The sequence below is a fragment of the Periplaneta americana genome, chromosome 15 (assembly GCF_040183065.1).
Source record: "Periplaneta americana isolate PAMFEO1 chromosome 15, P.americana_PAMFEO1_priV1, whole genome shotgun sequence".
Taxonomy (NCBI): domain Eukaryota; kingdom Metazoa; phylum Arthropoda; class Insecta; order Blattodea; family Blattidae; genus Periplaneta; species Periplaneta americana.
This window is the reverse complement of record NC_091131.1, coordinates 31,244,280-31,269,999: the sequence shown is the minus strand read 5'-3', so window position 1 is coordinate 31,269,999 and position 25,720 is coordinate 31,244,280. Positions and strand designations below refer to the sequence as shown.

Genomic DNA, 25,720 nt, shown 5'->3' with positions numbered 1-25,720 from the left:
CTTAAATTGGCAAAACTTCATTTCTCACACTAGTTTATTAAACCGTGTCGGACTGTAAAGAAAACAACTATCGCAATGTCCATGTTTTATATGTCGTACAATATTATAGGGTATTGTGAAATTTTAATTTTCCTACCAATTTTTTTCTGTTGTTCTATTAAAATTATAGCATATAGCCTATTAACCTATTGTATCCTATAGGATACTTTGCGAATTTAAGGGTTAACGGACATTGTCACTGCACTCCATCTCTGACGTTTGTAGAGGTATTTGAGTGGAATCTCGAAGAGTTTACTTGCGACGGATATGAAGCCTCTATTAAAATGTTTATTGTATCTTTGGGAACTATTCTTCTTCTTCTTCTTCTTCTTCTTCTTATTATTATTATTATTATTATTATTATTATTATTATTATTATTATTACTAGCCGTACCCGTGCGCTCCGCTGCACCCGTTAGAAATAAATATAAAGTAATTACATAATTAAAATAGGACGTTTGATCCAGGGAACATTCGTGTTTGATAGAAGGATAAATCGTTTAATATGTTACTTAATTTAAATTGCATCCAAATAATTAAAATGCGATCATTTTGGTCCAGAGACACTCATTTGGTGCAATGACAATTCTTTTAACCTGTTTCTTAATTTTTATTACATGCAACCATAGTTTAGTGAAGATTGACATCATTTAGATTTAATGTGCATATTTTATTTTACTTGTTACAGGTTTCCATTGAATTATGATAATAACTTAATTTTAACCCTTGTTTTCTACGTATTCATTAAATGGCGCTTGGCCTACTATGGTTGTGAACCCTTCAAATAACTTAAATTATATAATATAATATTACATATTATATTATATTACATTATATTATATTATATTATATTATATTATATTATATTATATTATATTATATTATATCATATCAGAAGTTACTGTAGTAACATTATAGCATTATGTCCATCTAGAGAAACTACACTTTCCAAAGGTGAAATAATAATTAATTATACAAATCGGTTAATTTAGCTTCCGATATTACTTCATACAAACACAGAAACATTCTCTGTAGGCTATCTTTCATAGTTTTCGATTGTTGCTGTCCAAGGCCCCTTATAGACGAAGTCATTTGTTTTTTAATTCATTACACTGCCTTAGATGGCAGTTATTTTAATTTTAAAACTCATTTATCTCATTAAATATCAGTCCTATCAAAATTTTTCAAGGAGTAAAACTTATCGAAAATTATTTTTAAAGAAACTTTTGTTATGTAACATTTTTCACAAAAATCAATAATAAGCGAGATATTTCGATTTATTTAATTCAGAACCCCTTATAACCCCCCTTTTAAATAATTTATTTTGAATGCCATATAGCCTAAAATCTAAGTTACAACGAACTTAATTTATATTCGAATTTTCATATAAATCGGTTCGGCCATTATCGCATGAAAAGGTAATAAACATACAGACAGACAGACATACAAACAAAAATTTCGAAAAAGCGATTTTCGGTTTCAGGGTGGTTAATTATATATGTTAGGACCAATTATTTTTGGAAAATCGAAAATTACCAGACAAATTTTGGCTACAGATTTATTATTAGTATAGATTATTATTACCTATTACTATTATTATTATTATTATTATTATTATTATTATTATTATTATTATTATTATTATTATTATTATTATTATTAAAACTTCCTACAATTTGTAGACTGCGTAATACGACAAAATGTACCGTACATAATATTTATTTGGCTATCTATTTAAAACACTTCGGAGATGACTTATTTTTCAGTCAAGGAGGAAAATATATTATATTGTTAAGTTGTAAGTTAGACATAAAAGTTAATAAGCGTCGTGACTTAGAAAACCATGTTGACTATAAAAGACACATCGAACATCTGAAATTGTTTAGTGATTCGATTTCGTATCGGTCCACTTTTTATTATGACTTGTGTCTGATGATGGAATGTGAGAATATTCCGTTTCATAAACTTGAGAATCTAAATTTTAAATACTCCATTGAAAAGTATACGTGTAGGAAATTGTCGACGCCAACAACCATGCGTACGCAATACTTAATCTCGTGTTAAGAAATAACTTTAAATTCTATACGATCAGCCGTTAATAACAACAGAAGGGTTAAACTAAAACTGAAGAATGTTCTTGGAAAAGAAATCCTGCATAATCGAAACTCTGTGAACAGGCAAAAGATAATACACAATAGCACTATAATATAAAATATTTACTATATCAAAATGTCGCATCAATAACATCGTGCAATTTCGAAAGAGAATTTCCTTATTTGAGTGACAATCGAAGCAGGTTTATATTTGACATTTTACGAATGTAGGCCTACACAGTTGTAAGTACATTGCAACAAAATTAGTTACACTTAAATACATAATTCATTTTTATTTCAAAAATAATACCATCTTCTACAAAGAAAACAACGAGGTAAGTCGCTTTCATAAATGTGTGTTATAATCTGTTTGTTTTAGTTACCTGACTATACCGAGCAAATGTTTTGATTTAAGCATAACAGTGCTCTGTACAAGTTCCTGTACCACCCTGATTAGATGCAAACAGCACGACTTGTATAACACGCCACGTAGTTAACTTCATAGCTTCAGTGTCCGAACTTCCATCCCATATATCACAAACCAATTCTCAAAAAAATAATATCAATTGTATGAAGTAGGCGGGCTTCGTTTAGGTCAGGGCTGGGCACATTACGTGATTCTGAGAAATGAGCGCTGTTTACTTTGAAGAGCAATTCTCCCGAGCGGTGTGACGCTTGCATACTGTACATCACTCACTGTCAGTGCAGTGGTTGACTCTGCAGTAGGATGGCGAACTTTCAAGATGCACCCGCCTGAGAAGCTGTATAGGCCTATCAGACGAAAGCCTAAATTATATTTTGAGATTACACATGGCTAATTCATATGTTCCAAATATTAAACAGCTTCTGCAAATAAAACGAACTCATAAACAAACACAAAGTTATTTTGGTTATTGAGTTCCAAGAAGTTTTGTTTCAATAGAAAATATTTATTGATTTCAGATCGATAGAAGTAAGATTTTGTTACAATAGTTTATTCATGCAAAATAAAAGTGTAAGATAATGTATATTAATAATTTTCTTCTTGTGTTTCTGAATGAAATCCTTTATTACATATGTTTGTAATATATATATATATATATATATATATATATATATATATATATATATATATATTTTTAGTAGGTTATTTTACGACGCTTTATCAACAGCTTAGGTTATTTAACGTCTGAATGAGATGAAGGTGATAATGCCGGTGAAATGAGTCCGGGGTCCAACACCGAAAGTTACTCAGCATTTGCTCATATTGGGTTGAGGGAAAACCCCGGAAAAAACCTCAACCAGGTAACTTGCCCCGACCGGGAATCGAACCCGGGCCACCTGGTTTCGCGGCCAGACGTGCTAACCGTTGTAATATTAAGACCATTATGTAATTGTTAAAGCACTGTGCATGTAAATTGTGTAAATAAACCTAATGATTTGTGTGTGTGCGTGCGTGTGTGTATGTGTGTGTAGAGCGAAGTTTATTCCATTAAATTAATAAGAGTGTTATAAAGTCTGTACTGTACAATGGATTGATGTAATATCCTTATAAACTATTATGTACTGACAGACTGAATGAATAGAACAACTGTGGCTCTTCTTATATTAATGCAGGGAAGATAGTTGTAATGTGAATCCGCCACTGCGTGAGCGTTCCGCTCTGGCTTGGAATGGAAGTGCCTTGCGGAGCGAGAGCAGCTCTGGCCGGCTATACGGAGCCGCTCTCATGCCCGGCGCTGGTTTAGGTCATACTGTTGCATTTCATGCACATAAAACCTACATCACAATCTAATATAACCTGCGCAATTTCGAATGTAATCCCGAGACTTGTCTCGCTCTTTTGTAACCCTACAAAAATACGAGTATATCTCTTCTGTACGTGCCTAAGCATATAAACATTATTATACTGAACAGTGAACAGAAACACTCGTCACTGTAGAGATCGGAGTCTGTGCTATAGCAGCAGCATTAAGACTACTGCGTAATACTGTTTTATTTTCATAAAATGATCCAATGTTTATTTATCTGCATATAGTTCTTGTGTGGAAAAGTCGGACTAATCATTAACAAGGTATTATAAAAAATGCATTACTTTCATCTCATTCATTCATCTCAAGGGCAGGTGTCTTCCACTGCAAACCTAGTATTCTCCAGTCTTTCCTATTTTCTGCCTTCCTCTTTGTCTCCGCATATAATCCATATACACTATCTACCAAAAAGTAATTGGGCACAGTTTTTGCCACTTTAGAACCTCGTGGTACCACCTCTTGTTGCTATAACAGCAGCCACCCTGTCATGCTCTCCACTAGTGTGTGTAGGATATCCACTGGAATGCGTTGCCATTTCTCTTGTAACATGGCACTCGGATAATGGAAGTTGGCCGCATCTCCCGAGACTTCAATCGCCGGTCCAATTCGTTCCAAAGGTGCTCAGTGGGAGTGAGATAGGGACTCTGTGCAAGCCAGTCCAACAGGTGAGAATTATTGTCTGCATACAACTGCATAGTAGACGCCGAAACATGGGGCTAACTTCCATTGTCCAACTGAGTGCCATGTTGCAAGAGGAATGGCGACACATTCCAGTGGATATCCTACACAAACTAGTGGAGAGTATACTTGACAGGGTGGCTGCTGTTATAGCAACAAGAGATGGTACCACGAGGTTCTAAAGGGGCAAAAACAGTGCCCAATTACTTTTTGGTAGATAGTGTATATCTCAATGTCGTCTATCATCTGATATCTTCTTCCGCCACGAACTCTTCTCCCGTTCACCATTCCTTTCAGTGCCATCCTTCAGTAGGCAATTTCTTCTCAACCAGTGACCCAGCAAATTCCTTTTCCTCTTCCTGACCAGTTTCAGCATCATTTTTTTTTTCATCCACTCTTTCCGACACAGCTTCGTTCCTTACTCTGTTTGTCAATTTCGCACGCTCCATTCTTCTCCATATCCACATTTCGAATGCTTCTATTCGCTTCTCTTCATTTCGTCGTAATGTCCATGTTTCTACCCCATGCAATGCTACACTCCATACAAAGCACTTCACTAGTCTCTTCCTTAGTTCTTTCTCCAGAGGTCCGCAGAAGATGCTCCTTTTTCTCTTAAAAGCTTCTGTCATTGCTATTCTCCTTTTGACTTCCTGGCAGCAGCTCATGTTACTGCTTATAGTACATCCCAAAGTATTTGAAGCTGTCCACTTGCTCTACTGCCTTATTTAGAATTTGCAAGTTTACCTTCTTTACTTTTGTTCCTATGACCATGCTCTTCATCTTGTTGGGATTTGTCTTCATTCCATACTGCTCACAGCTGTCATTTAGCTCCAGTAGCATATTCCTTAGTATCATCTTCTCTTCTGCTAACAACGCCATATCATCAGAAAATCTTACGCACTTTATTCTTTTTCCTCCTACTATCACTCCTCCCATGTTCTGAAAACAGTTCTTCACTAAATCTTCCAAGTAGATGTTTTTTTTTAAATTATGGTTTATTTAACGACGCTCGCAACTGCAGAGGTTATATCAGCGTCACCGATGTGCCGGAATTTTGTCCCGCAGGAGTTCTGTTACATGCCAGTAAATCTACTGACACGAGCCTGTAGCATTTAAACACACTTAAATGCCATCGACCTGGACCGGAATCGAACCCACAACCTCGAGCATAGAAGGCCAGCGCTATACTAACTATGCTACCGAGGCCAACCGAAGTAGATGTTGAACAGGGTAGGTGATAAAGGACATCCTTGTCGGACTCTTCTCCCTATTTCACCCTATTTCACTTCCTTCTGACATTTCTTCTCCTATCCTGACTTTGACTCGTTGTATAGAATTCAATAACCTGTTTTCAAAGTGACTGAAAGTAATTTCGTAACAGATTCTATCGAACGCACGTAGAGAGTTCGCTCGCTGCAATTAGAAGACTAATCACGTTACGTATCACAGCGGCGTAATACATTTCGCATAAGATGTTTATCTCAGTATTTTTCTTATCTGGAATTCAGTATAAGCCCTTCCATTATTAAATTCCATGAGCCGCCACTGCGCCTTGGCGTTTTATAGCACGTGTTGCTCCCATTCCTGTTGCTAGCAGGTCGTAAACGTCCAGGCTGGAAAGGCGAGACACGTAAGGAAACTTGTTATGGCGTGGAAGGCTCCATCTGTTGAGAAGAGCTGACGAGGGAGTCAGTAAGCAAGTCTCTATGATCCATCATGGCTGCTCCATTATGTTTATTGTTGTGTATAGCGCCACTCTATCTTACTTTGACGCTTAAGGAAGCTGTACAGCCCAAGCGATTCTCTCTTCCCACGTCCTTCTTTAGTTCTCGGACGCAGAGGGGTGGGGAATTGTGATAGACAAGGCATGTCTTATAAACAGAAGTTGAACAACAAGATGTGGGAGGAGCTTAAAGGAGATGCTTTCCCGATTTGTATTTGTACTTGCACTCAATTTAAAAGGAGACTGACAACCTCGGAGCCATTCTGAAAGTTTTAGCAACGAGAAAAATCCCATCGTCACCTGGGATTGAATCCAGGACCGTCCTGTCAGTTGCTCTACTAACTGAGCTACTTGGCCACCATTTTACAACCTACTGTTGTAGAATAATTTTGAATGATGGAAAAGACAACGCATATCTGTAAAAATCTGGAAATGTATTTTATTTCATAGGCTACTACCTATGTCTCATTTCACTACTTTATGGTCTTACAAAATGGCCGACAAACAGAACATTACAGTACAATGTACTGTAATATTCACAAAAGGGACGCCATTATCACCAACATATGAATAAAACATGGCAAACTTAATTTAGTAACTTCAAAACTAAGCAAGTGAAGATACTCAATAGAAATTATAAAGACAAATCCTTATTTACTTTCAAAAGTTGGTACAATTCGGGTCAATCTATTCTCAGTAGATTTTAGGTGTCTTTTTATATTATTTGTTCAATGACTGGTCCCGCAATAGACATCGTGCCAATAACTTAAACACTATTATTAACAAACAAATGCGACATAGTGAATTAAAACAAAAATAAGGTTAATACTGAATTTTCATACTACAATATTTTCAGTCGCGGATCCAGGATTCTCTGAAGGGGTGGGCTAACATTATTTTTCCTACTATTGCTATCACTTGCCAGTTCCGGCAGTTGCTAAGACGAGTCCACTAGTTACCACTGAAGGGGTATAGGCTCACCTAGCGAAAGCTTTGGTGACGTGCATATGTAAGACACAAATGAAACTGTTGGGTTTAATTTTATCAACAGGAATCTCATTAGAGGTTTTGTTCTATCTAGAGAAAATCAAAACTCGAGTGGGATTTAATTGACTATTACACGATTAGAAGAAAGTGTATAAAGATTAGATAGAGGAAATAAAGTAATCTAATACTATAAAATATTAATTGACTTACTAAAATTCTATTTCACTAATGTTAGCTTCACCAAAACGTTTGAACGGAGCCGCCATTTTCAGTTGATTATCTATGCGGGAAACAAATGACGATCACAAAGTATGTTTTATAGTACCGTAAAGAATTTGCGTTTTGAAATGTTGACAAACAAAAAAACAAATGCTAGGGAAGTGATACAAACAAACAAATGCTATGAAAGTGATAAAATAATAGCGATAAACAGCCATGATTGGTTGAAACACGTCCTTTCGTACCGTTTTATTGGTCAAAAGTAGTATGACGCAGTAAAAGTGTAATAGTCACAGTAAAACAACACATTAACTTAAACATAATTGTTGTCATATTGGCTCAAGGGGAGGGCTAAAGTCCTGCCTATTAATATTTTAGAATTGGCCTACAAAACTATAAAATGATGCAGAAATTAGTAAATAATATTTAAGCCTACATCTACATTCATGTTTATATATATTGTGCAGTTCACGTTATCCATTACACAGATCGATGGAATATTACTTATATCGGTTATGAAAGTCGTACACACCTGTGTCTGTTCTCCTTGTAAAACTTCCACAAAATTTCTACCCCCTTTGGATTATTTTCCCATCGCTTCGTTACATTTATAGGCCTATGATATTTCTTTTCGAACTTCAAAATATCCATCCATGATTTTCCGTTTATCAACTGTTCCTGCATGGATAGCCCCGTAATGAGCGTAGTTCGTTCACCAACTCCAACAATACATACGGACCAGTTCATTCTGAGCATATTTTAGAAGTGTCCTTTTCTATCGGTTGTTCAAAACGTACGAGTTAATATTCATTTATTTAAAATAATGAAATTCGACATAATATGAAATAAAATATTGTACGTTATAAGTGTTTATGCTCGACCATATCGAAATGTAGTAATTATACACCTGGTAGCAGTCCTTTAATGTATGTCATTAAAGTACACCTACTCATTAAAGTACAGGTGTTTTCAGCCAATGACAACTCAGCTTACAGGTGTTCAGCCAATAACAAGTCAGCTTTGTACCGTTATAAAACCGAAAGTATCGATTATTCTCGGATATGCAATCGAAAGAGAATTAGCGAAAAGTCGCGGAGGCTGGAAATCCAATACTGTCGCAGAAGGTTATGTTCTGTTACTATAATAATTAGCGTTAATTGTAAATAATATTCAAATAAATTCAATTTGTCATCTCGTTTTTCAATGTCGAATTCAATAATCAAGGTTATACCAAGTTTAACGGGATTACACAAGGTCAATGACATTATTGTTCCTCGGAAAAAATCAATACTTTCGCGTCTGCGCACATCTCACAATTCACGACTTAGAACAAGGTCAATTCCGATCTTGTCAGATACAAATAAAATGTATACATCTGAATAATTTCAAGTTAGAAATATGGTCGAGCATAAAAAGTCGTATGAAACTCGCCTATAATGGTAATTGAGAAGCTCGTATGAAAATTATGAAACTCGCTTGCTCTCGTTTCATAAACATCCATACTGGCTTCTTAATTACTATCATTACAGGCTCGTTGCATAATGTACTATTTACGAATTCGTTTAGAAATATTTCGACCGAAGTGTAGCTGAACCTTAACATCTCGACTCATCCTAAAAACTCACTTTCAACCCTTCTAACGTAAATAACTATTTTGCAGCTTCACATAACTTTCCCTTATTCTTAGCATAATGAGGAGGTCATAGGATGATAGCATATTTCGTTCATATCATACGTCAACTAATACGAGTAAAAGTTTCTGCCAACTTTTCATCCAGGAAAAGGCTCAGACACACGAATCGGAAGCAGACATCTTTGTTTTATGACGTAGTGGGCAGGTGAAAAATAACAGAAAAATTGATACATACGAGTATTGTGAGAAAATTGAACTAGATGAGGAATGTGATCACGGACATGTATACAAATATTTTATGCAGAGGAAAATCCTGAACGAGATTTTAAATTTTAGTGTTTTATTGTGTTGAGAGACCATGCTGAAAATGATCTCCTCCGAGATTCAGACACTTTGGGACCTAGTAGCAATTCCAAACTGTCTTCACACGAAATGGTCGAAGTTTTGCTTTTTTCCGCAGCTCTTTTACGTGGGGAATATGGAAGGTTAGTCTCTCGGGAGAGTTTCCCTATTGATTTTGATGGTGATGCCTGCAATTGCTCCTTTACTGCGCAATCAGACAACTTCCGGCCTCCTGAATGTTGATTGATAAGACATCCTGTTGTCTCTAATTGTGTTACAAATTTCTCTTTGCAGCATTATGAAGGTACACTTCGTTCATCAAAGAGTTCTGGAAATACATTCTGCCACGCTTTAAACGGATCCTCTTTGTCACTAATTTACGAACAAAAAACCGTGCGCTCTCTCTCTCTCTCTCTCTCTCTCTCTCTCTCGAGCAACAAGCAACCTAAGTTAAGAACGAACAAATCATTGTTACAGCAAGAGTCTAAATAAATATATCAGGGAGATCTGTTTTGTAAGACACAAGGTGTATGTATTTTCAAACTAAAAATATCCTACCTATACTGTCTAGTGACAAAAAAATATGAAATTTCATATTATACATCATTCCTGCTAGTGATATGAGAACAAAATTTCTGATCCCGCTGGAAATCGAACCCAGACCGGTTAGTCTGGAAACAAACGCCCAACCATAGAGCTAACTCGGCGGACATAGCTTTCAGAATGTTGTTTATGAGGAATGTTTCTCGTAGGTTATCTTTTGAATTAGATATGATTACCTCTTTTAACTCTGTGATCGGAAGGAAAAAGGTCTTAAGTCAATTTTTTGTGAAAATGAGATTTTTATATATTCCGAAAGCGGAAACAATTCTCTACAATCTGGTAAAATGGCTAAAGTCAAATAAGACTCCTGACTGAATTTATAGAGCGTTACCAAATGTCCTAAGTACTTTTTGAATCGAGCACACACAGAATAAAGGACTTAAGAATATTTAATACTTTATTCTTACAAACCATCACATGTTTACTTTCCATGCTTCCCTATTAAAAAGGTCTAACTTGTATTTTAGCCATTTTATCACATACTGATGCCCTTTCCTTTTAAAACTTTAAGCATCAGGGTAAACAGTCCTATAATTATTTAAGACCCATTTTGCATTCCTAATAATTTACATTTCTCATTTATTTTGACATGAAAAAGATCTTATGTTTAATAGTCCCTTCTACTCAGTTTGGCTTCTGGTCTTAAAAGGGCTTAAGTGCGGCTATTTTTGGAAATAATCAAGAAAATTGTTAAATGAGCAACATTATCTATTTTAGAAGAAATATAAACAAATGATATCCAGGAAAAACCTCTTAATTAAAAAACTCTATAATTGACACCAATTTCAATCTTTCTACTGCTTTCCTGAAAAGTATAAAATTTTTACGTAAGACCTTTTTCCTCCCGGCCACAGAACTAATGGTGAGTACTTGACCAATCGTCTTTCACCCATATGCAGCCAGTTTTCTAGGCCAACTTACCAACAGAATCATTGCCCAAGTGCGCCATAGCAGTCCGATCTACATCCACGATGATATGAGACGATAATTGAGATTTGTTGGGATGGCACAGGGGAACCGAAGCTCCCAGAGAAAACCCCTGTATATTACCTGAACACGGTTTGCCCAACACAAGTTATAGATCGGGGATACGCCAGGGGGTCGAACCCTGGTCCTCACGATATAACTCCAGCGCTCTAGCCACTAGACCACCTTGACGGCTAGATAAGTTTACCTTATTATCGGCATACAACACTGTAGATCTATTTATGGCATATGTATGGCGCACATAGGACCGCTGTAATGCTCCATTCACAGTGAAAACGTGTTCAGTTAAGAATGTAAACGTTACTATAAAATTAAGAAATTAACGTGGCTAACGAGAAAGACAGGCTTCGGCACAAATTGGAGTCCCGTGATTATCATGGTCTAGTCATGGCCATCTTGACAATCGCCTAATATAAATACATGTTCAAAGTTCTAAAAAATAAAGAAAGTGCTATATTAAACTCATATTAAACGTGCATTTATATATCAACTTGTTCATTGTTTAATTTAATTTAATTAATTAATTTATTTATTTAATCTGACAGGATTAAGGCCATAATGTCTTCTCTTCCATCCTACCAGATAGCACATATAAATACAAAAAAGAAATACAAACACTGATGAAAATAATAACAATTAAGTTAAAGCTCTATAGAGGATCAATAGAGTCAAAAGAACACTATAGAGCTCTCATCGAGCTAATACAAGAGAAAAGAAAGAAAACAGAGATAGCAATGATGATAGTAATAACTGATAATGATAATAATAATAATAATAATAATAATAATAAATTACTCAAACTCAATTTACCCAAACTCAAATAATAATAAAAAATGTTGGCCATGTTATGACTAAGAATGTGACGTCGCGCCGAAGCCTGTCTTTCTCGTTAGCCACGAAAAATTAAGGTATGACATTATTCACGATAGGAACATAAAAAAAAAACATAAAGATACTTGGTAACCATGGAAACATAATAACGACATTATTTCATTATATTCAGTTGTCTCAGCGTTCTCCGATTGTGTGATGTTTTCAAATCACACAAACGTAAACTTTGGAGTTTGCAAACTTTCATGTTGTTGTCTAAAGCTGCATCTACACAGTTCAACTACCCATGCGCATAGCATACCATCCGAGGAGGATACTGAAAGACGCAAGTTGAAAACTTGAAATATTTAAGTAATGAAAGATCGAGGTAATGTATTAATTACTTACTGAATGAAGTTTGTACATTGGATATTAATTTTCCTTGGCAGTGCGTAAAATGAATAGCAGTGCCTAAAGTGGTCACTTACTTTTTTAGGCATTATGTTTCAAAGACTAACTTTAGGCACTGATAACAGTGGGTAAAATTAAACAATCAAAACTGGTCGCTACATGTTACCACTGGAGAACGCACAAGATACGCACCGTCGCGACTTTGGGAGCTTTTAATTGCAGCATGCACACCGTTTTCAGTGGAAAATTGCATGCAACATTGAACGTGTTTCGTGCCCAATGCGTGCGTAAAGTTGAAAGAAAATTTGAACCGTTCAGATGCACCATATCAGTAATGTTAATGTTCACGTAAATAATTGTCAATGGTTCCATTAAATAACCTGACCGTAAACTTCTGTGTTTATTTTAATGTTTAATTTTTATTTCAAATTAGTCTTAAGCCTGGCGGATCCTGATTTCGAAAGCCAAGCCAAGAATATGTTCCATCTTGAAAATTGTAAATTCTTAACAATACTTGGCTATGCATTTATTTCCATTGCTACTTCCTGCTCATTTCAAGCATTGAATTTAATATCCTCGAAGGTCGCCTGAACTATTAAATCATGACGGGTCGCTTCTTGGGAAAATATTCAACCCCTAATACGAAGGAAGTTTGCGTGGGTGCGCGTGGGCGTGGCACGGCCTGTACAGAGTGACGTGGGTGTAACCTCGCCTATCGGAGTTCTAGCAGACCGCTACTTGAACACAGCGATATGAATTCGCACGTAACTCAACAGATGAGACACGATTTCCTTCCATTTTAGCGTTGCAATATTTCTTCTTCAGCCATGGTATACGCAGAAATTGAGACAAAGACCTGAAGCGCTCATATTTCATATTAGCAGTCCGTATCCTAATAGGAACATGACTATTGTTTCGTTGTTTATGTTAGGTAGGCTGACCAGACGTCCCCGATTTCCGGGGACAGTCCCCGGTTTTGAGTTGCTGTCCCCGGGAAACATATGTCCCCGTTTTTGTCCCCGTAAATTAATTTCGTCCCCAGAAGTTTTGATTTTGTTTCAATAACATTTTATACGTAAACTAGTGGCTTGTGCAGCAAATGCTGCAAACTATAAGTTCATTAGACGTTCAAATAAACATTTTTCAGATTTATTTTCAATGAAGAATACCAGATATTCGGAAAGTTATTTGCTTCCATAACAATGAAAGATACTCTCTCTCGAGCCAGTACTGAAGAGAACCGTGCATATAAATATCTACACCACATAATATATGAAAAATATATGAAAATATAAAGATATGAAAAAGACCCAACCCCACTTGATTAATAATTATAAAAATATTTGATTTTTAATAATATTATTATCTTACGTATATACTATAAATACTATATAGCCGCCACTCAGTAAAATATAGAAATCAAAATCTAATTTAAGTTATTCTCTACATCTACTTATATAACCCCAAAACGTTTCACTTTCATATCATCAATATAGCATTAATATGTATAATTAATGAAAAATAGTCACATCATGGCATTAACTACAATAATATTTCATTTCTAATGGTAATAATGTCATCAAACCACTTCAAGTTTTGTAGTTTTTAATATCCAATACACAGTTGTACCCAGAAAATTACACACCACAGAATCGAACCTGTAAATTATTTTTAGTAAGTTAAGTTTTTAATAACCAATTTAATTTGAGCTCTAAATATGTCAGCATTCTTGCAGATCATGGCCTTCGTATAATATTGTTTACTGTAGTATGTGTTTTGTTTTATTCTGAAATGCAACATGGCCAACTTGATGCTCGCTTCGCTTCTCCTTTACAAAAAAAGCGAAGAGAATATCAAGTCGGCCATGAATGCTATTAGCTAGTTCTCAAAACTGACGACAGATGGATTTTGGAAAATAAGAAAATTATATTTAAAAATTGACATTTCACTGAAAACTACTATTTTTCCGAAAAAACTTTGAGTTCCAAGCTTCAAAATCAGGGGTCATTTATTAAAATCCGTCCAGCCGTTTTCGCGTATCCATTACCAGTTCAAATTATATATATCTATATATATATATATATATATATATATATATATATATATATATATATATAGATATTTAAGTATCACGATGAAACTGCTGCGATTCATGCACATTTCTGAACGGTTGTCAGTATGAGACAGAAGAACCAGCGAGCTCATTATGAGATATTCTGCACAGTTTGAGAAGAACATAACATCTTTGTCTTTATTCGCATTGCGCGAAAATGTTAGAACTGCTTCAGTGTCCATTTTTAAATAATTAAAAAAATTAGGAGATTTGTGACAAACCAACGAGTGAAAAGTGGTCTGATGTTTTTCAACATTAAAAAAAAATCCATTCCATTTGAAAATCTTCTCAAAATAGTGTCATTAATCATGTGTCTTTCAGTCAGTAATTCATCATCTGAAAGACTTTTTTTCCCACACAATGAACTCAATCTGGACTGATGAAAAGTCAAGAATAAAAATTGAAACGACTAAAGTTTTGTTACAAGTGGAAAAAAAAACTTTCATTATTCTCATGTGAAGAACTTAATGTGAAGCTGTATGGGAATGAACAGATCCTTTAAAAGATATACATTCTTCAGACAAGTACTTGTAAAATGTGTGTTAGAGTTCAGTGTGTACAATATTATGTGAAAGACTTCCACGCATGCGTCAGTAATGAAACTAAATTCCTAGTGGCTATAGTTATGTATAAGAGTTACGTGCGTTTATGCATTTAATTAAAAAAGTTAAGATACACATTATAGAAGGGAAAATGTCGGAGGATCAAGCAGGCTTCACTAAAGGAAAATCATTTATGGATCACATTTTTAGTCTGAGACAGATAACTGAAAAATCATATGCAAAGGGCCAAGAAATTCATTTAATATTTGTTGATTTAGAAAAGGCCTATGACTCAGTGCCTATTAACAAACTTTGGGATGCAATGGAGGGTATTGGTATTGATTTACCAATTATTTCTCTCATCCGACGGATGTACCAGCAGTGTCAGGCATCTATTAAAGTGGGGAAGAGATTGTCTACACCATTCAGAACGAATAAAGGACTGAGGCAAGGTTGTAGCATGTCTCCTACTCTTTTTAAAATATATATACAACAAATATTAGAACAATGGAATCAGTCTTGTGGAGGAATGGGAATACCAGTTCAAGGTGGCACAATACATTCATTAATATTTGCAGATGATCAAGTGATAATGGCTCAATCTCGTGAGGATGTGAAATATATGAGGAGAAAACTCCTGGATTCATTTGAAGCAGGTGGATTGCAAGTAAATATGAAAAAAACTGAATCTTGTAGTAGGTGGAAACGGAAGACACATCTCCTTACACCAAGGAACTATTAGAGCTGTTCAAAAATTTAAATATTTGGGGTCACATATTGATGATTTAGGGAGTTGTAACTCCGAAATAAATAGTAGATTGGTGCAAGCAAGAAAAGCCATAAGGATGCTGAATGGAGTACTGTGGAGCAGGACGATATTGAATGACACCAAGAAGAGGATTTTGACGGCGGTTGTGGAAAGTATAATGACATATGGCGCAGAGGGGTGGACGTTGGTAGAAAGTAAAAAATCTAAGATTTTGGCAGTGGAAATGGACGGAATACGACGTAGTGCCAGAGTTTCCAGATTAGAAAGAAGGAGAAATGAAGAAGTGAGACGGATGATGGATATGGAGGAGACAGTGATGGACAGAATTGAGAGACGAACTCTTCAATGGTATGGACATGTCAGAAGAATGGAGGAAAGTAGGTGGCCTAAAACTCTTTTGGAATGGTCACCTCATGGTAGAAGGAAGCGGGGTAGGCCAAGAACAACCTGGAGAGGACAGATCCATAGATTGATGAGTGACAGGTCTCTGGAAGGAGATGAATGGCTTTACCGGGAAGATAAAGTAAAAGTAAGTAAGATACTCTACAAATTTAGTGCGCGAAGCTCTATTATTGTATCTACTGTTACATGTATTTTGTGCAACATTTCAACGAGAGTGACTAGGTAAGTGTCTGTGGTTTTTCTTGAAATTGCCGATGTCCCCTGCTAGACCATAAAAAATCTGGTCAGCCTAATGTTAGGCCTATGGCTTATGTTACTGTTTACAGAGTTTCAACGCTGTACTGATCATAATGTGACAGACACCGGTGCTCTGTTGCAAGAACGTATTTATTGGTTATTTAATCATTAATGTTTATACCGTGTGTTTTTTGGCTATAGGACATACTGATTTAACATTGCCGTAAGAAATCTATGTATAAAACAATAAAGAAGTAACTTAATCAGTGGGCCATGTTTAGTTATTAGAAGGCTTTGACAATTTGTAAAAAAAGAGAACATTAATCATAGTTGCTGTCTGATGTTCTCTTGTTATGCAAATTGTCAAAGCCTGCTAATTTCTGAACATGGCCCACTGATTAAGTTATTTCTTCATTGTTTTTATACATAGATTTCTTATGGAAGTGTTAAATCCCTTTGTCCCAAACTCAGAAGAGCACACTGTATAAATACTTAGTTACAGAGATACCTAGCTTTCGCAAACCACGGATTCGCAAAATACGGTTTTCCCACTGATAAAAGTTATGTTTGAAGCTCTTCCAGGTCAAAATAACGTAAGTTTAAACTGACGAAATATGAGCCACTAGCGTGGCTCAGTCGGTTAAGGCGCTTGCCTGCCAGTTGAAGTTGCGCTCGGGCGCGGGTTCGATCCCCACTTGGGCTGATTACCTGGTTGGGTTTTTTACGAGGCTTTCCCCAACCGTAAGGTGAATGCCAGGTAATCTATGGCGAATCCTCGGCCTCATCTCGCCAAATACCATCTCGCTATCACCAATCTCATCGACGCTAAATAACTTAGTAGGCCTAGTTGATACAGCGTCGTTAAATTACTAACTAAAAACTCGCGTAATTTTGAGTATACAGTACCTGTGCAAAATTTTTATATTTTTTTGGCACGAATTTGTTCGAAATTAGTCTTTTTCAAGAGATATTTTGATTTTCTTTACGAAATTTTAATTTGAAGTGCACGAAAGATATATTTAATGGAAGTCACATAGATACAGTAGCCTATATACGTGAATTAATACAATAAGCTTCAATGAAGCTCAGTCCCCTATGCGCTGTACTCTTTTCTTACATGGTTATTTAACGACGCTGTATCAACTACTGTGTTATTTAGCGTAGATGGAATTAGTGATAGCGAGATGGCATTTGGCGAGATGAGATCGAGTATTCGCCACCTTACGGTTGGGGAAAACATCGGAACAAATTCAACCAAGTCATCAGTCCAAGCGGGAATTGAACCCATGCAAGCAAACGTGCTACCGCCTGAGCTACGCCAGTGGCGCTGTATTGTTGGCAGGAAGGCAGTGGTTGGAGTAAGCTGAGTTAACAATTTTCATTTAATTAAGTAATGGAATTTTCTTGAACATTTTGATAAAAAGTCGGCCTGGGTAGCGTAGTACGTATAGCGCTGGTATTCTGTGCTTGAGGTTGCGGGTTCGATCCCGGCCCAGGTCGATGGCATTTAATTGTGTTTAAATGCGACAGGCTCATGTCAGTAAATTTACTGGTATGTAAAAGAACTCCTGCGAGACAAAATTCCATATTCAAACATTAATAAAAATTAATACTGCTTCACGTATAATTCTCTAGCTATAAAACTATGCTGAATGCAGCAAATAAAAATGTTCCATTTCACAACAGAGATGTTAATGACCACTCTAGCTTTAACCATTGAGAAGTAAAATGAATATTTTACACGTAAGTCGTACATGAACACAACTTCTACCAAATTATGTAAAAATATACTTATAATTAAGATACTGAGATAAACTTTTCACGAAAATACCTCTTATACATTTTTAGCGCGACAATAAAAAATGATAAAGTTTGTCAAAATTCAACTATTTTCAGAAGCGCTTCGCTTTAATTTTTTAAAAATTGGTTTTTAACATTGCCAGAGTAGATCGCCTGGAAACGGCTATAAAATTATGAAGATAATCGGATATTACGATAATAAGAATGTGATCGTACTGGTAGATAATTTCATACCTTTATTTAACACTGAGATCATTTAATTACTGAGTAATACGTGGAATACGAACTATATTTTTATTCGAATTCCAGTCAGGTTAGATATTTTTTTCGCTGCATGTTGGGATGTTTTATCTGCAAAGGATTCCACCATTCTTCCTAAGTTTTCCTGTTAGATACAGTAATATTTCGCCCCGCGATCCAACGTTGACGAAGATGGATTTTTAACAAAAAACCACCTGTTCTAACGCGATTGCGTGACTCGAATGTAATCGCATCTCCAGTCACGAATCCTCTTCTAGTAGTCCCATCTAATCTACCACAGCTATTTCTATAGAAAATGAGAATCATCACGTTACAAAATCATACACTTCCAACTCGACCAGCCACAAACTTCGACAAGTATGGTTAGAAAACATCAATTCAGAGCATGATTCTTAAATTACCAGATCTAACGAAAGAAAATGTCAAGGACTACACGAAATTAACAACGTAATTTGTAGAGAAAACATCTTATTGCTATATTTTTCATACTATTAAAAGTGTGTGTGTGTATCTAATGCCCACCCACTTCACTTGCGTGATTCGGGTTCCGCATACTGCGGATAGATGGCAGAACTCTGACTTTGACTCATTTTCAAGTTGCACACCACTTTGGCGGGCCACGTTGTGCATGATGTGTATCAGTGAAAAGTTATGTCGTGCACTAGGGCGAGTGTATGTGTAAGTGTAGTGTAGGGAATGGGTGAGGATGAAGATGAATGTGAGGAAGGAGAAGGGGTGCCGGAAAGTCGCCTACTCCTGTCGAATAGCACCAAGGGGGCCGCCTGGCTTAACGTCCCTATCCGATGGACGAATCACTCTCAACAGTGACATATATGTTCTCTTCATACGCACTGCGGAGAGATTTGGGATATACCCCAGGTATATTTGTGCACCTCCAACTCTCCTAGTCCCGAGATAGAAATTTTACATGAAAATTTCTGACCCCGCCGGGAAACGAACCCGGGCCGACTAGTCTGAAGGCAGAAGCGCTACCACAGAACTATCTCGGTGGAAAACTATTAAAATTGGCTCACGAAAATTTGTAGGAAACAATTTGTATACAGAATTATAAGAAAGTCATCATACAGTATCTAAAGTAGGTAACGGCACCTCTCCTACGTCAATGTGTAAGTATCTCTATGTGTATTTGCGTTAGTCCTACTATTTGTATGTATGTATGTATGTATGTATGTATGTATGTATGTATGTATGTATGTATGTATGTATGTATGTATGTATGTATGTATGTATGTATGTATGTATGTATGTATGTATGCATGCATGCATGTATTTTATTGAGTTATTTTACGATGCTGTATTAACATCTAGGTTATTTAGCGTCTGAATGAAATGAAGGTGATAATGCCGGTGAAATGAGTCCGGGGTCCAGCACCGAAAGTTACCCAGCATTTGCTCCTATTGGGTTGAGGGAAAACCTCGGTAACTTGCCCCGACCGGGATTCGAACCCGGGCCACCTGGTTTCGCGGCCAGACGCGCTAACTGTTACTCCACAGGTGTGGACGTATGTATATATGTATGTATGTATGTATGTATGTATGTATGTATGTATGTATGTATGTATGTATGTATGTATATATGTATGTATATATGTATGAATGTATGTATGTACGTATTTTATTAGGTTATTTTACAACGCTTTATCAACATCTTAGGTTATTTAGCGTCTGAATGAGATGAAGGTGATAATGCCGGTAAAATGAGTCCGGGGTCCAGCACCGAAAGTTACCCATCATTTTCTCATATTGGGTTGAGGGGAAAACCCCGGAAAAACCTCAACCAGGTAACTTGTCATGGCCGGGGATCGAACCCGGGCCCCCTGATTTCGCGACCAGACGCGCTAACCGTTACTCCACAGGTGTGTATGTATGTATGTTATGTATATATGTAATAATGATAATAATAATAATAATAATAATAATAATAATAATAATAATAATAATAATAATAATAATAATAATAATAATGTTTATTTGGCGACACTCGTAACTGCAAAGATTGTATCAGCGTCGTCGGTGTGCCGGAATTTTGTCCCGCAGGAGTTCTTTTACATGCCAGTAAATCTACTGACATGAACCTGTCCCATTTAAACACACTTAAATGCCATCGACCTGGACCGGGATCGAATCCGCAACCTCGAGCACAGAAGGCCAGCGCTATACCGACTACACTACCCAGACCGACTCTATGTATGTATGTATGTATGTATGTATGTATGTATGTATGTATGTATGTATGTATGTATGTATGCGAGCTACGTCACTGCATCCGTGTTCATTCCGTAACGTGAGGCCTAGGCATGATGCCTTAGACTACAATGATAGGGTGTGGGACATTAATTATTGTCATACTTGGTTAAATTCCACCCGAAATAGAATGACCAAAAGTGTTTTCCCTTCTTATCAGTCAGCTAGCTGATGCTTCTCCACAAATAGTGGAAGTTCAGTTTTAACAAAATGCTGCGATATTACTTCAATGTTGGAATTGGAATAGTTGAAAAACCGAGGCACTGAAAGCCAACCTGTACGCTCTTCACTATACATCACAAGTGATATGCCGGGGATCGTGTTCGATTTTCTTTATTGAAATGAAGTAGCTCTTTGTTTAACGCCCCTCCCGAAACTACAAAATATCTAGATAGTGTTGGATGAAAATGTGACGATAGTGTAAGTCTATCAATAGTGGAATGAAATTGGAAGTAGAGGACGAATTATTTTTAGAATATTCACCTCAGAGCTTTTTTTATCCTTTGATGAAAAACTGTCATCTGTCCTAGCTTCGGTGCGACCTAGAGTCCTTGTAACACACCGCCCTCCCCCACATTTTCAAATAGAAAATGGAAGTTAGAAGTTGGTTTATATAAGTCTGCATTAATGCATTTAATGAGTTTAATATTGCAGAAAGCTCTTTACGTCAACGATGTCGCGGGGGGGGGGCAAGCTTGTCAGTACGTAGGAATCCCATGTTGCGGAATAATGCAGTAGAAATACTTTTACACTGGCCTTCTGCCAGGTCAAGTTTAGGTTATAATGACATTTTCTGGGAAAATATATTCTGAAGAGGATTCGAGGACGCCCCTTTATTATTGATTTCTTGTACCGATCTGTCACGAGAATATTGATTTAGCTTGTGTGGGCAGAGGTGGAAAATTTCAGAACTACACGTACGAGAAATGAATTATAAAGAAGTATGACAAATAATGATGTAATGAGTAGGTAAGTTGGCCTTCGTTAAATTCTATTCGTGTAAGGGAATTTCAGTTGTAAGTTTTTGTGTTAGGATATAGAAAGAAAGGAAATGAAATTCACACTGTTATATTTCATAACGTTCACTAAGTTATGAAACTATTCAAATCGTGAAAAAAAAAACACATTTAACTCATTTTAATTGTAGTTTATCATTATACGAAATAAGAGAATAGAAATTAAAAGAAAAACATTTCTCGATAATCATGCACTCCTTACACATAAAATGTGTTTTTCGCAATCAACTATTTATCTGTTTGGGCGCACAACTCTGGTACAGATTATGACTAGACAGATTGTGTTCGTTTCCAATACCTAGTCATCTTTAATAAAAAAAAAATGGGTGTCTGTTTATGAAAAGATTACACAAAATGACGATTTACTCAAAATCGGCTCTCACGACCTTCTTGTTTTTATTTTATGTTTGCCTATTTCACTCCAATAGTTATTCACTAATGGAGTTAAAGAATGTCTTGAATTTCAATGTATCAGAGCCATCTATTATTTCAGTATTACCATTTTTATCAGCTTTTTTGTCGCTGTTATTTATACTCGCATTAACATCTTTGGTCATATCGCGAGTTAATCTTTTGGTTGAAATCCGAAGGCCTGTGTACTATTGTTGAGACTGGTTCTATTGTTATGAACTAGATGGCGACTGTATATGTAGGACTGATTTGTTATGGATATGATTTCGATGATGAATGAGGCCGGTGATATTCAGGGATGTTGTGGCCCAAATTTCCTGGCATTTGCCTTACGGTTGAGGGGAAAACCCTAAAAAAACTCAACCAGAAAATTCAACCCGACCGGGAATCGAACCCAGGTCCTCTACATAAGAGATCAGCATGCTGACTCTTATACCACATAGGTGGTCGTTTTATTAGCTTTTATCGCTATAGCTTGGCAATTGTTTTCTCCTATATAGAAAATTTGTATGTACAATGAAAACTTTCGCAGTGACAGAATGTTAAAAATGGTTCTGCGAAGCTTCCGAGCGAGAAATTGACTAAGTTTTTTAAAATGTAAGATCAATAATTAATACATACAAAAGCCGAGTGACTGTGTGAAGCCAATTTGTGCAATTTTTAAAAGAATGAAGACATAGTAGGCCATGCCATCCAAATAAATAATATCTGTGGCCGGGAAGAAAAAGGTCGTACGTAAAGATTTTATACTTTTCAGGAGAGCAATAGAAAAATTGAAATTGGTGTCAGTTTTAGAGTTTTCTTAATTAAGAGGTTTTTCCTGGATATTATTTGTTTATATTTCTTCTAAAATAGACAATGTTGCTCATTTAACAGTTTCCTTGATTATTTCCAAAAATAGCCGCACTTAAGCTCTTTTAAGACTAGAACCCAAACTGAGTAAAAGGGACTATGTAAACATAAGACCTTTTTGATGTCAAAATAAATGAGAAATGTAAATTATTAGAAATGCAAAATAGATCTTAAACAATATAGAACTTTTTACCTAGTGCTTAAAGTTTTAAAAGGAAAGGGCATCAGTATGTGATAAAATAGCTAAAATACAAGTTAGACCTTTTTAATAGGGAAGCATGAAAAGTAAACATGTGATGGTTTGTAAGGAATAAAGTATTAAATATTCTTAAGTGCTTTATTCTGTGTGTGCTCGATTCAAAAAGTACTTAGGACATTTGGTAACGCTCTATAAATCCAGTCAGGAGTCTTATTTGACTTTAACCGTTTTACCAAATTGTGGAGAACTGTTTCCGCTTTCAGAATATATAAAAATCTCATTTTCACAAAAAAATGACTTAAGACCTTTTTCCTCCCAGCCACAGATATTATAGAGGATTTCACGTTAAGAAAAAATCATTGGGCATATGGTGCTATTCCATCAAATTATCAGTTTCCATAGAAACGCCTACCTATACAATGTATTCTGATGAAGGAATCTTATGTGGTTTCCGAAACTTTGGAGATATAAAGTCTCAACATACGGTTGAAAATCCAAAATTATCCCTCTTGAAAATCCTCCTTGAAAACCTGTAATCACATACTATTGTATATCGCGGTTAATTAATTTTGTTGTTGTCTTAAGTTACTAAAGAAGATACATTTATGAAGTATACTATGAATTTCGCACATCACCGGTGAGATGTCGTCGGAGTTGACTCCTTGTTTACTTTCAGAACCATTACCGTCATGTAAACGATATTCACATTATTCCAAGTGCAGACATTACATTTGTCACTACTATATCTTTGTAGTATACAAACCTAATCTCATCCAATTTTTCTAAAAATTTCTACTAATCAATAAAATCGCCCTGAAAGCATATAATTTCATACCATTGCCTGTCTCGGTTAATTAAATTTTCTCTTACGTTAGCAAGGAAGATATATTTAGTATGAAGTTGAAGTACTCTAACTTTCACACATTAATCAATGAGATGATATTGGTCGGTGTTAACTCGTTTACTTTCTGAAGCGTCACTGTTATGTAAACGATATTCATTTTATATTAAATCCAGGCATTATCTTTGTCACTACTATTTCTTTCTATCATAGAAACCTAATCGTATCCAATTTTTCTACAAATTCTGCTTACACACATTCATTCACACACAAAATTTACGAAAGCTTACAACTACTATATTTTTCTGGTAATAATTACACTAAGGAGAGGACAGATTGGATATACAAATTGTTTCGGGAATCTCATTTGACTCAGCTTTAAATAGTAGGTTTTTAGTTATAGTGTAAGATTTGAAGAGAGGAATGTTAAATATACTTTTGCTATATTCTAATTTCTCTACTCTTGAACTTCGTAGTCAATTGAAAATGTCGAAAATATTATAGTAAGATGATGTAACAGTTAATAAGAGTAATTTATTTTGAGACTGCGTGGAAGATGGTCGTAAAATCCAATGTCTCCTATAACATACATTTTTATCGTTTTTCAATATCTTGTACGGTTTTGTTGAACGGCATTGTTCGGAGTAAACATTACTTGAGTTTGACAGTGTGTTCGTTTATTAAGTCGAGAAATGTGTAAAGAAAACTGAATTTGGATCAGGAGTATGAAGACCTTAACTAACAAGATAGATATTATTTTAAATTTAAAAAATTTAATTACATAAAATTTCAAACACAACATAAACAGTACACTTTATTTCATGTTTTATTTCTAGGCAGTGCAACACAAACTACCATGAATTCTGCAAAGATAAATAACACAGATTAATTTTTAAGTTCTACATCTGAAAATGGCCAAAACAGAATAGAAAATTATCGTGCAAGGAACATTGAGTTTAACACAGTTCTTATAAGTAGACAAACATATTATTTTAAGGAAAATATAATTTTTAAGAGTTTACATATCAAAGAAAATAATTTTAAGGAATTTTACAACATAATATTTCAATGTAGGCACATTAATTTTTATTTCATAATAATTTTTAACAAATAACATAAGGACGTCACAATAGGTGTTATCCATAAATCAAGGTATAGAAAACTCGTCGTGCTAAAAGTATAGAATGTGCAATATGTGTGAAAGTTGTTGTGTGAGAAAGAAGGATACAGGACATGCATGTTAAGTCGTAGACAGGAGTGAACATCCAAATAAGAAACCGCAAATCGCGACTACACACAGAAACAAGACGACTAAATAGGCAACTCATGAAGCCTAATTACAGACGTAACGAACCTCTCGATTGTTGAAATTTCTTCCGTCTGTCCTGCTCATTGGCTGTCGCCCGCACCTTCTCGTGGTCGTGCAGTGCCAGCGTTGGAAACACGGCTGCGGCAGAAATATCAATAGTCTGAATTTGATTCACTAATTTCGCTAGTCTGATTGCAGTAACTACACTATCGCCACTACGCTACTATAAGGCAAGCTTGCTGATCTAGTTCCCACCGCTCTACAAATTTAGGTACCCCGTTAATATTTATTTAGGCCTATTTCCAGAAAGGAAAGAAGCCTTATGATTATTCTTATACGTACAGAAATCCCTCATACTAATTCCTACAGATGTGAAATATTTTGACCA

At 35.8% G+C, this 25,720-nt stretch overlaps 1 protein-coding gene across 1 annotated transcript in view; it reads right to left on the bottom strand.

Annotated features, from left to right (window-relative positions):
* The window catches only part of LOC138715615 (uncharacterized), a 101,137-nt gene that overhangs the window by 41,907 nt on the left and 33,510 nt on the right, over nt 1-25,720 (bottom strand). Inside the window, exon 5 of the mRNA XM_069848689.1 lies at nt 25,378-25,470. Coding sequence (XP_069704790.1) covers nt 25,378-25,470 — 93 coding nt within the window. The remainder of the gene's footprint in view (nt 1-25,377; nt 25,471-25,720) is intronic.